The 13628-nt window shown below is 33.7% G+C and overlaps 1 protein-coding gene and 1 pseudogene across 1 annotated transcript in view; both read left to right on the forward strand.

Moving 5' to 3' along the window:
- Positions 1 to 13628, forward strand: part of LRRC72 (leucine rich repeat containing 72) — a 36180-nt gene extending 22552 nt beyond the window's left edge. Inside the window, exons 6-9 of the mRNA XM_039862448.1 lie at positions 3715 to 3804; positions 4750 to 4902; positions 12473 to 12500; positions 13379 to 13628. Of these exons, the coding sequence (XP_039718382.1) occupies positions 3715 to 3804; positions 4750 to 4902; positions 12473 to 12500; positions 13379 to 13550 (443 nt within the window). The 3' untranslated portion in view covers positions 13551 to 13628. The remainder of the gene's footprint in view (positions 1 to 3714; positions 3805 to 4749; positions 4903 to 12472; positions 12501 to 13378) is intronic.
- On the forward strand, positions 4998 to 5116 carry LOC120602523 (uncharacterized; annotated as a pseudogene).

The raw sequence follows: 13628 nt of genomic DNA on the forward strand, positions 1-13628 counted from the left end.
TTCCACACCCTCCTCAGCTCCATTTTCCTCTGCCCTTCCCTCCTCCGAACTCTACATCAGGATCTACATTTGTCAAAGTCCTGGCTGATGACTTTCGCTGACATTCAGTCTCCCTGCCTCTTTCCCAGCACAGAGAGAAAAAACACCACCACTACCAACAGCAACGAAATACTTAACACTTTCCCGCTCCTCAACTTTTAGTCTCCTCATTTCTGTCAAATTTTCTCTTCGTTTCATTAAGCTCCACTATGGAGAACTATACTAAAACTTCTACATTGTGTAATTTTTAAGACTTGCTCCTGGCAGAGCTATAAGGATTCACCACCGGAGATCAGGAGTGTCCCTTTCAAGAGAGGGTCTCCATATTTTATAGGTTCTGCTCTTAAATGTTTTTTACCCTTCCTCATTGGGCTGCAGTCCCCTGCAGACTGCAAATAGCCAGAGAATGAAGAGGCATGCAAAAATGATCTCAATGGCTCTTTATTTGAGCCTCTTTACCTGAAATGCCCCTCAAGGTGGGACCATCCCTCTGAGACAACGAAACAGAACAAGCCACCCAAATAAAAAGAGTCAACTAGGTCTTTCACTGCTGTTTGTCCCGAAGAAGAGAATATTCTGACCCCTCTATTCTCTTCATCCCCTGCTTCAGTCCAAGTTTGCCTTTTAAAAATCAGAAATGATTTTAGTTGAAGTAAGATGGTGATAATCGCGGAGATCCTGATCTTCCTAAGTAATCTTGAGCCAAAATCTCGAAATCTTCGTGTCTGATCATTGACATCTGAACTTCCTTCCCCAAGCTGTTCTGTACAGGCACAGAATATAATTGCTAAAGCTTCTCTCTATCATTTTCCCGATCTATTAAAATGAATATATTAGTACATTATTAATGACATCGATGTTCTTCAAAGGTGGTCTCAAAAACATTGGGGTTCCTTTAAATGATTTTAAATTTTGCTTCAAAGTTTTATAAAACAAATTAACCGGAGCCAATTATTTAGATGACTATATTTTTTTCTTCTCCTGTTTCAATAATAAGTAGATTCACACATGTGACTCATGTAACTCAAGCTTGTACAGTGAGCTAGTAGAGACATTTTGATATATTATTGGGTAAATGTAAATTGCTTAGACTCAGAATCCCAAATTAAGATAAGCAAGACAGTGCTGGCGCCACTGCGGTGTACTCTTTAAGTAGCCTAGAGGGAAGGTGGATTAAATAGTATTAACCTATTGAAAGTGAAAGTATAAGCAATTTTGCTTCATAGTTTCCAAAGGAATGCACCCATACATCATGGAACGCTTTCAGAACTTTCAGACACAGGAAACCAGTTTCATATCTTAGAAACTTAATTTATAGTAATTTTAGTAGCATCAATCCAAAACTCATAAATCCAAAATGTGAGATGCTTAGTAGTATAGAAGGAGGGAAAAAAAAAGACGGTTAAAAATAAGATTGCTTCCTTCTAAAATTTAAGAGTGAGGAAGAAAGTGAAGAATAATAAAGATGAAATGCCTTTCAAATTATTTAATTCTCCCTATTTTTTTTTTAAGTTAATTTAGGCAGAGGCTGGGCTTAATAGCCGAGTTTTCAGATTTGCTGTCACTTAGATTTTACTTTATAACGAAATGAATGTTGAACCATAATAAGCACATGGGGTTTTTAGTATTGAGACATCTTCTTAATAACTAATATAATAGTAGTGAATCCCAATTTGGTGTTCTGTTTAGCTGAAGCTAGAAGTTTTTTAATTTACATAAAGATGTTAACTAAGCATTAGGAGAAAAAGTGAAGAAAAGAAATGAAATAGTAATGTTCTCACAGGGGAAAGAGAATATAAAGGGTATACCAAAAATAAATGTGACTGACTGAAAGATGTTGGTACATTTTCCATTAATATCATATGCAGAGGCACTCTACTCCCAGTGGCTATAATGTATGATAGGGTTGTGAGGTATCTATCAGATGTGATTCTCCAAGATAGTAACCACAGAGCAGACTTCTGCACTAAAGAATTTGTGACTTATTCTCCTTCCTAAACTCTCATTAAAAACAATTGTATTTGCTTTTATATCCTTAATGGGTGTCCTTTTCTCTTTTCTTTCTGGCCCAAACTACAATGCCTGATCCCTGCGGATATTTTTAAATCTACCCTTACAACTGGTTTAATATGCATTTGTTCTATTCTGTCATATAATTATTTGTAACTGCTTTAAAAATTCTTTCTTTTAAGATTAAAATTCAAACCAGTTTTGCCCTCACTTAAAAAATCTTGAAAAATATCCATTTCATTTTTCCTCTCATTTCCCCCAATACATACATATTTCCTTTCTTTTAAATTTCTTTGTTGCTCCTGGCTCTACATTTTCTTTTATGCTTTTCTTTTGTTCATGATTCCTCAGGTGTCTTCCACTGCCTGCTGTAAATCCCTCCAAAACTCATGTTTTCCACAGGGAATAACTATATGTAATGAGTTTATTAGCCAGAAAATTTTCTGCTTATACAGTAAATTTCAGAATTTTTTATTACACACAGAGAAAACATCCAGATGATTAACTTTTTCAGTTTTTATCTAGTTTGTTGCCTTTTAAACCCCCATCTTCTTTAGGCAAACTGATTTTTATAAATATGAATCAGGTTTTTCCCTAGGTTTCTAATGCTTAATATTTTCATGCTTTTATCAAGCCTGTTTGTATTTTAGTCGAATGCTACAGCACTTCTCTTAAATTTAACACGTACAATAAAAAGAGCCTCATTGTTGAAAGAGGGTAGTTGTACAATAGCTGGAGCTCTTTCTGCTACTGCCATCTAGTGGTTCTCCTCACTAGATATATTTTCCAGAAATTGCATGTAGGCAGAATCCATGGAAATATAAACTTTTGGAAAAATAAAACTTTTATGGAAATCATAAAAGTTTTTTTCACATTGTATTGAAAAAAAACCTGTTTAATATTATAAAAGGAGGAACAAGGAAAATATATTACCTTTTCTGTGAAAATAAAACCCTCACAACTTCTAGTTGAATGTTTTTTTAAAATGTCCTACATGCTGATGCCTAAGGGATGTGACATCAGAAGTGCCAGGATCTCTTCTAAATTCTACGTGCCTCCCATCTGCAGCCACTATATTCGCCAGCATGGTTCATCAGGTATCCCTGGCCAGAGGCAGACGTCAACAGCTACTCAGCTCTGCTCCTGCTGAGATCTGAAGCTGCTGCTGGCATTTACCTATTCTGACCTATGCACAATGGTGCGAAGTGGAGGAAGAAAACTATATTAGAACAATATACCACATCTCCGTCCATCTCCACACAGGCAACCTGTAACCGCTTGAAGAAGAGAACGAGTGAACAAGTACTTTAATAAATACCAGCATCAAGACCCCCATAGAGCTGACATGTAGTTCTTCCTTTACTAATTAACTTGTGGACATGTTAAACCTTTTCTCTTTTGTGGCAGATATTCCGGTCAATGATCTGTCCCTGGCACTTAGCACAGTTCCTAATAGATAGCAAGCACTCAGAAAATATTTGTTGAATGAACGAATTTAACAGGAAAAGTACTGCCCTGAATAAGGAAGGGTTTGCTTGGTCTGTGAAGCAGAGCTTTACATGTCTCTGTGTTTTATATTAATCGTGTAATTTTCTATATTTTATTGAGTGATAAGTGAAACTAATTTTGAAATCTGACATCTTAATTTAAATTCTTTCTTTGCAGGTCTCTACCAAAACCCTTTCTGCCAATACAACCTGTATCGTTTATATATAATCTACCACCTTCCAGGAGTAGAGTTGCTTGACAGAAATCGTAAGACCTCTTTCTTATAGAGAAAGATTTGAGACAGTCTTATAACTCAGTGGTTTCAAAATGCTGAAATCTGAACCTAAATTTCTTAAGAAATGAAAGTTTTTAAATTATTTTTGAAATTTTTGCTCTATGAAATTTTCCTTCCTTTAGCAATTTATGCTTCTTGACCACTGTACTGGAAAGGCCATCTTAACCGAGCATGAGGATCAGTCTTCCTTCTGGTCCTAATACTGACATTAATGTGTTGAATGCCAAATCATTTACCCCCTGCTATCTTGGTTTCTTATTTTGAAAATGAAAGAATTGGACTAAATTTTTTAAGGTCTATTTAAGTTCTAAAAATCATATTCTTTGAAATTCTGTAAATGTATTAAAACTTATATCATCAATGGTAACTTTTTAATAAATACGTCTTTAGATGCTGTAAATAAGCTAGCATGTCTGATTCATATAAGCCACAAAAACGATCAACTTCAATGCATTACATTTTACATTTTTGGAGGCCTGTGCTTCCAAAGTGCTTTATTACTCATCTTTCTACTTATCTTTCTATCTCTAGGTTTAAACATTCTAAATAATTTATTACTGAGTACCTTTTTGATGAGAATATATCAAAACCTTATGTTCATACCTCTTCTTCCTCATAGCCTTGAGGAAATGAAGGATGTATCATAGTTGTAATTTTATTCATCCCTGGTGATGTGTTAGAAAGAGTCTGGGAGGCATTAGAATTGATCTGTGCCTGTGACCTTAGGGGCATATATCGAGCACTTGTAAGATTATGGAAGTAACTGTGATAGCTCTTCACAAATTAGTTTTGATAGGATGTTCACATATAACATAATTCAGGTAAATATATTTTTGAATTTGTTCAATTCTGTTTTGAATCATTCTGCATATATATTTATAATGCTATCCAATAACATTCTTTTTTGCATTTATCAGAAGTTACAGAAAAAGAAAGAAGATCAATGATTACCATTTTTAACCACAGAAAGGCTCATATTGTTCAATCAATATCATTCAGAAGAAAAGTAGATGCCTCATGGAATCCTAGATCACCAGTTAAGCAAAAACCAGCCCTGAAAGTACCCTCAGGTATTTTGAAAAAAAGCAAAAAATGAGATTAAAACTTCTCAAACTTTTGAGTAATTTGATAATAATAACTGTAATTTATAATAAGCTAAGTACCAGTCTATGGCCATGCTACCCTGAGCAAGCCTGATCCCGTCTGATCTCAGAAGCTAAGCAGGGTCAGGCCTGGGTAGTATTTGGATGGAAGATCACCTAGGAAGACCAGGTACTGTGGGCATAAAAAATAAAAAATAAAAAATAGGAGATTGTAAATTGACAAGGTCTTTGCAATCTGTGAGGTCAACCAAGGGTTGCCTTGCCTAAAAAAAAAAAATACACACACACACACACACACACACACACACACATATATATAATAATCTAAGTACCTGCATAGTGAAATATTTTCGAATTTTATTAAAGAAATATGTAATTTTTATCTTTATTTATATATATTAAATTCAATGAGGTAGTGTGATAATAATGAGATATTACACTGAAATCTTTATCCCAGTATCTAGCACAGTATAAAGGGATCAGTAAAAAAGCTACAGTTGTTATTATACCACTATCACTGGACAATTTCACTAATTAAAGCTATAAGTTTTTGATACTATGAACAAAGTATTAAGAAAAAATAAAGATCATCTGCAATTTCTCTACCTAGAAAAAAGCATTGTTAGTATCTTGGTCATTATATGCAAATATAATTTGAATATCTTCAGGTGTTTCATTAGTTGGAATTAATTTTTTATATGTAACTGAAATCCAACTATAGTGACTTAAGCAAATAGAGATTTACTTTTCTCATGCAGTGAAGAGTACAAAGGTAAGGTGCCCAGGGTTAGTGTAAAGTTCATTGACATCATCAAGGGTTCAAGGATTCAGCAATTTTTTTGTTCTACTATTCTTAGTGTGCTTTATGGTTACAAGGTGGCTGCTGTACCACCAGGCATCACAAAGAGGGATTAAAAACAAGATACAAAGACAAAAGCCTTTCCTCATGACTTTGCAAACATACCTTTGAAAATGAAAATGCACTTAAGAATAGATTTTCTAGAAACAAAGGGGAAATATTAAATTGGAAAAGTTTTGAAGAAATTACCCAGAATGAATATAGAGAGAGCAAGAGATAGAAAATATTAATCAGTTGTTGATACAAGGAGACATTAGAAAGATAAGGTTCAATATAAGTTTAATAATCCTAAAGGAAAAAGGTAGAGAAATTGAGAAAAGGTGACCTTTGAAGTAATAATGGCTGGGAATTTTTCAATTTTCATAGATAATATGAATCCTTAGATTCACCAGTCAGAATTAATCCAAAGACATAAAAGATAACAACAAAACAAAAATCCACGCCAAAAACAAAATGATCTTAAAATAGTCAGAGAGAAAATGTAAATTTACCTACAAAAGAATAATTCATAGATTCACAACAAACTCCCCAACTGCAATTTTGGAAGTCAGAAAACAATGCTCTGATAACGTTAAAATGCTAAGGAAAAGTAATAGTCAACCAAGAATTCTACAATCAATTAAGTTATTGTTCAAGAATGAGCAAGAGAAAAAAAGAGAGCAAAAATCAAGACTATTCCCTCGATTTTTGATTATGAAATTTTCTACATAGAAAAAGCTGAAAGAATATTAAACACCTGTATATGCCCATGTATTCAAAAATAATATTCTTCCATATTCACCAAACCTCCGTATGAGGCTTTGCCTTATGTGAACTGGAAACATAAAAATATTGCCAAATCATTTAAATACTTCAGTAGCAAACATCATGATGTTTCACTCCTAAATAATTTAGCCTGTACATTTAAAAATAATGTTCTCCTATATAGCCATAATGCCATTATCACACCTAAGAAAAATAACTTTATAGTATTGAATATTTCATCTATATTCAAATTTTCCCAGTTGTTCCAAGATGGCTTCCATAGCTGCTTTTTCAAACCACAATCCAGTCTGATTCATAATTGCATTTAGTTGCTATGGCTCTTTAATATCTTTTAATTTAGAATAAATCCCTAAATTGTTTCCATGATATTTTGAAAGGACCAGGTCAGTTATATTGTAGAATGACTCAATTTGTATGATTGTTTCCACACAAAGTGTCAATTCACTTGTTCCTTTATCCCTATTTGTCCTATGGAATAGAAGTAATATCTATATAAGACATGTTCTGATGCAAAACAGTATAGAGCCGTGGTACTCAAAGTGTGATCCCCAAACTAGCAGCAACAATATCACTTAGGAATTTGTTACAAATGCAAATTCTTGTCCCAAACGAGATCTACTAAATTCGAATCTCAAAGGTAGGACCCAGGAAGTTATGTTTTAACAAGCCTTTCAGGTGATTCTGTGCATCCTCCAGTTAGAGAACAACCAGCATAGAGGCAAGAGCACAGGCTTTGGGATCAGATTCCTCAGACAGAACACTGGTTCTGCTAGTAAGTTCAAGCTTTATTTTGGAAATTAATTTGCTTCACCTTTCTTTTTTAAAATAGGGATAATCCCTACCTCTGATTGTTATGACTTTAATATGTAAAACACTGTAACACCTGATCTGACACATCAGGTGCATGATAAGTTGAATCGTTCTATTATTCAGCCACTTCCTTGATTTTTCTTTGACTTCATCGAAGAGCCGATGTCCAAACTGAAGGTGACCCGATTAGTGGAAATGAACCATGCTGGGGTAGAAAAGGAATTTCTGGATAGAAAACCTTCACTCTCAAAAAAAGCTAATGTACCCAATAACAAGCGATATAAGGGCACTCACCATCTGTTTTTTGCTGCTATAATTGTTACAGGTGTGAGAACAGCTGATCACTACCTTTAGCGCTTTGCATTTCTTTTGTGTAACTGGATTGTGAAAAGAACGATAATCCTTTTTATTCTCTTTACTACTTTTCATATCACACCTTCAAAAACAAAACAGAGGAAGAATAGGGAGAGTATTTTAATATGTTGACTATAGCCTTCCTAAAAATTGGCAGCATGACGCTAGTCAACCTACTGATTTTCTACAAACCAAACATTTATAATGAAACTAACAGTGAAACCATTTGAGTTTTTAAAACTTGTGACTTCTAGTTTACAGTTTCTATATTTATTTTGATATTAATCTTATCTTACTGTGACGTGAATATTTAGGACACTGAATTCTTTTATTGGGAAGAAAATATACTTGAAAATGTTTATAAGGCAACTGTAATACCACACTTCGATTTTATTATCTTTAACCCTAAATTGAGAAAGAAACTAGCTATACTCCAAATAGCTAGAAAAGCAAGGTCAACTTGAAGTTTCTTCAAATCCCAGCTATCTATCGCTATCAAAAAGGTGTGGTTAAAAGGCATGTACCTATTTCCATTAATGTCTTTGGTTCTTATTGCATGATATTCTCAGAACCAAAACTCTTTGGGTTTTCATATGACTTTAAAGAAAATGACATTTGCAGATTTCTCAACTACCTAAATTGGAAAGTCATTAAGTATTATTTAAAATAAATGATAATATCAATAAACTTTTAAAATATCTACCAAAAGTGAAACTGCTACATTTCCATGATTTTTGCTTTTCTCTCCCAAATAAGACAGAATTCCAAGGGCTGAGATCAGGCTGGGGGACAGTATCCCAGAGCCTGGACCAGACAGCTGAGGCATATACTACTCAGGAACAGATAAGAAAACCAAAAAGGAAAATCAGGCAGACCATTCAACAAATGGCAGTTCACTATAGTGGGTCAATTCAAGTACAAGGCAACAAGACAGAATCCAGAGAAAACAGAAAATTAAAAGTTTTGAGCTGTGACCCTGGGTAGCAAAGACACCAGACACACCAGGCAAGCAAATGTCAAGTGGTACTTATACATGAAGTCTCAGATAGGCAAAGAGGTCAACGTGAGGTCTGGAGAATGGTTGACAATTAAGAAAGCTATGCAGAGTCAGAAGGACATGTGAAGGCAAAAATCTACAGTCAGTAAAACTATCTGCTTGTAAGCACAATTTACATAGAAATCAATGGCTGGGCCCCTGGAGTTGCGCCAGGCAGTTGTCCTGGGCCAAAGAGATAAACTAGGACTATTTTCTAAGGGAGACATCATATGCAAAAATAAAGTCCAGAGAGATTAAACATCTAAATGTAAATGAATTGGAAAGTACTGGAAAAAAATACTTTTCTAATTCTGAAGTAAAGAAGGCCAAACGAACCCTTACACAAACACCAGAACCATAAAAATAAAATGCTGACAGATTTAACTACATAAAAATGGAAACCATTATATAGCATAGGAACAAAATTATAGACACAATTGGGAGAAATATTTGCAATATACACAATATGCAAAAGTTAATGCTCATTATATCAAAAGGCTCCTATAATAAATTTGAAAACTTCAAATAGAAAAAATAACAAAAGCTGTGAAGACATTTATAAAAGGAAGTAAATGTGATATCTAATGATCAGCCTCACTAGTGAGCAAATAAATGCAAATTAAAACAATGAGATACCATTTTCACCCAGCAGGTAGGCAGAAGTTAAAAGAGTTGGTGCACTCAGTGAGAACTTCAACAAAGAGATAGAAGACATAAAAATGGAGATAGAAAACAAAAATGAATCAGTTAGAAATGAAGAATACAATAATTGAAATAAAGAATATATTAAAAGGAATCGACAGTAGATTAGATGAAGCAGAGGACCGAATGAGCAATGTGGAAGAGAAGATAGCAGAAAACACCCAATCAGAAGAGCAAAAAGAAAATAAGAATCCAAAAAATATGAGGATAGTTTAATGGTCCTCTGGGACAACATTAGGTATACCAACATTCACATTATAGGGGTACCAGAAGGAGAAGAGAGAGAGAACAAGGAGTTGAAAATCTATTTGAAGAAATAACAGAAAACTTCCCTATCCTCGTAAAGGAAATAAACATACAAGCCCAGGAACCACAAAGTCCCAAACAAGATGAACCCAAAGAGGCTCACACCAAGACATGTAATAATTAAAATGCCAAAGTTTAAAGACAAAGAATCTTAAAAAGCAGCAAGAGAAAGGCAGTTAGTTATCTACAATGAAGCTCCTATAAGATTGTCAGCTAATTTCTCAACAGAAACTTTACAGGCCAGAAAGGATTGGCAGGAAATATTCAAAATAATGAAAAGCAAGGAACTACAGCCAAGATTACCCAGCAAAGGTATCATTTAGACTCAAAGGATAGAGAAAAAGCTTACTAGACAAGAAAAAGCTAAAGAAGTTCATCACCACTAAACAGTATTATAGGAAATGTTAAAAGGACTTCTTGAAGAAGAAAATAAAAGATAAAAAATACAAATAATAAAATTGCAATAACTACATATCTATCATCAATTAGTTTAAATGTAAATGGATTAATGCTCCAAGACATATGGTGGCTGAATGGATAAGAAAACAAGACCCTTACATATGCTGCCTACAAGAGACTCACTTCAGATTGAAACACACACACAGGCTGAAAGTAAAGGGATGGAAAAAGATTTCATGAACATGGAAATGAAAAAAGTAGTTGTGGTACATACTTACACTAGATGCAATAGACTTTAAAACAAAGGCTATAACAAGAGACAAATAAGGACCCAGTAGTCTCACTCTGGGTATTTATCTGAAGAAACCCAAAACATTACTTCAAAGGGACTTGTGCATCCATATGCTCATTGTAGCATTATTTACAATAGCCAAGATATGGAAGCAACCTGGATGTCTCTCAATGGATGAATAAAGAGGTGGTACATATATACAATGGAATATTACTCAGCCTTAAATAAAGAATGAAATCTTGTCATCTGCAACATGGACCTAGAGGATATTGTGCTGAGTAAATCATACAAAGACAAACGTCATATGATTTCACTTTTGTGTGGAATCTGAAGAAATCGAACTAACAAAACAAACTTCTAGATACACAGAACATTTTAATGGTTTCCAAATGGGAGGGGGTTTGGGAGGATGGGTGAAAAATGGGAAGGGATTAAGAAGGAGAAATTAGTAGTTACAAAATAGTCATGGGGATGTGATATATAGCATAAGGAATATAGTCAGTAATATTGTAATAACTGTACAGTGTCATATGGGTACTAGATTTATTAGGGGGATCATTTTAAGTTATATAAATGTCTAATCATATTATTGTACACGTGAAACTAATATAATATTATATTTCAACTGAAATTGAAAAATAAAAAATTATTAGAAGAAAAAATCAGTTGAAGATGAGGGGAGAGCAGAACGCAACTCATATATATGGTTCAACTTTCTTGGAAGACCATATGGCAATAATGGCAGTGTCCACCAACACAAAAAATGTGCAAACCATTCAGCACAGAAGTTAAATTTGAAGGCTCTCTCTCACAGAAGTATTTGCACACACAAAGTATATATATAAAGATGCTCACTGAAACATTTTTTTAATAGAAAAAACAGCGGAAATAATCTGGTCATTCATAGGAGAATGGCTAAATTAGGGCACATTCATGTAATACAAATCATTATTGCATCATAGAATTATTCCATGATATATTTTCACGTAAAAAAAAATGTCATGGAGTAATGTAATGCAGAGTAATGGCAAAATTGGAATTTTGTCAGAAAACAAATGTCAGTATGTATGTGTGCGAATATACGTGTATATGCACATAGCGGGCTGGATGCATGTATACAAAACTCTTAATTCTGATACTTCTGATAAGAGAAATTGGAAAAGTCAAAAGGAGATGTTACTATTTTCTTGTTTATATGAATCGTTTATATACCTTATAATAGCAAAATGTGTACCTTTTGTAATTAAAAATGTAGAAAAAGAATGTCTGCACCGATCAGAAAGGACATGGGAGATGAGTCAGCCACTTGCGACGGGAAAGATGCCATAATTCTTCAATTTAGGCAGAGGCTGTGTGCTCCCCGCTGCTTGTGGACTGGCAAGAACTCACATGTGGGCTTTGGTGGCCCAACAGGTGCTGGTACATTCCATCTCTAGCTTGGCACTAGGCCTTCTGGAGAGGAATAAACAAAGAAATGACTGTCTCTGGAAGATACTATAAGAAATCCAAGCTTTGAGAACTAGCCTTTGAGTTTCAAAGCTAGGGAAGATATAGATTCTTGTGATCTAGGATTTGTTTTTCCAATTTTTTGAAGTTAATGCCAAGAATCCAAATGGTTTAAACTGCTCTAAATATTTCTCCCCATTTGGCCTATATGTGCTTTTCTGAAAAAACAGGATCAGTTTCTGTACATGAGAATATCTTAATTATAAAAATTCCCACTTGGATTCTCCTGGTAACTAAATTGATTAAGCATTCTGTTCTGAGTTTTGAGATGTATATTGTATTAAAGAATTGGCCTTAAATCCTAAGACAAACCTAAGGCACTATAAGAGAAATTTCAATTTGGGGTTAAGTATCAAGGCTTTTGTGATGGATTGAACTATTCCTCTAACTGCTTATTGGAAAACCAGAGAGCTATGCTCTAGACCTTTCCTCTACGGTATTGTTCCATTGTTTTAAAAAGCTGAATAAACATTTGAAAAGTACTAATTTAGAAATGTATTTTTTTTAGATTTTGCATTTGCGAATAATGTAGACAAGTAAGTGATTTTTTAAATATTACTTTTATTATCAGATTTATTTCATAATGGTGTTGATACCCTAAATCATTCCCATTTCCCAAAATAGATTTTAATGAGTTAAAAAATGACTAACTCTTCAATAGATATGAAAAATTGCTATATCTTTCTGTGATAAATGAGTTTAGGCTATGAATTCATATTAGAGTTATCTAGGTTTTTAATATTATTATAACCTAAAGTAAATGAAAGTGTGATTTGATACATAAAAGAAACTTAAGAATGATTAGCTATTGCAAATGAGGATCTTTGCTTTCCTTGTTTACTGTTCCCCTAAATATACCCAGTGAAGGCAATTATTAACATTTTATATTCACTGGAATTTTCACTTTCAAATCAAATCCTTCATTAAACTATGAAAAACATTTCGAATTTATGAATATTGATGAATTTAAAAACCATTTTTCTATTTAAATTTTGCACTTAGGAATTTTTTCTTTGGATTCAGTTTTGAAAAACATTATTCCAAGCACATTAATAAAACATGTATAATGTAGAAAATAATAACTTTCCAATAAAATGTATATGATACTAAAATGCATGATATCTATAAAAATTTTAACATTTAACACTGGTTTAAAACATGAATACACGAATGTGTGAGACCTAAACTGTAATAGCTGATCCTGAATATGGTCGAAAACTCTCTTATTGAAATAAACAATATATACAATAAAAATAGTTACTTATCCTGAAAGCCATTTGTTGGTAGAGCTCAAAAGTTACTTGTTAGTGGTACTAGACTACTACAAATAACATAGAAGATGGCATTGATTCATTTAAATTAAAAATTAACTTTGGTCTAATTTTTTTTTCTGACATAATTGCCATTTTTGCAGAACTGTGTTTGATGATCCAGAAGATGCTGTTTTCGTAAGGTCCATGAAGAGATCAGTAATGGCTATTACCTTTCTGAACTGGGACACAGTTCCAACACAAGAGGAAAAATACCTCGAAGAAGATAAAAAAGACACGGAACCTGCTCAAATGCTCACAGTTACAATAAGATAACCCCTAGTATTTCTAGAAATCCTAGTGGGTTTCAGCTGTATATTAAACTTCTCTGTGATTAAGCAGATTACGTATTTA

The sequence above is a fragment of the Pteropus medius genome, unplaced genomic scaffold (assembly GCF_902729225.1).
Source record: "Pteropus medius unplaced genomic scaffold, Ma_sr-lr_union100, whole genome shotgun sequence".
NCBI lineage: Eukaryota > Metazoa > Chordata > Mammalia > Chiroptera > Pteropodidae > Pteropus > Pteropus medius.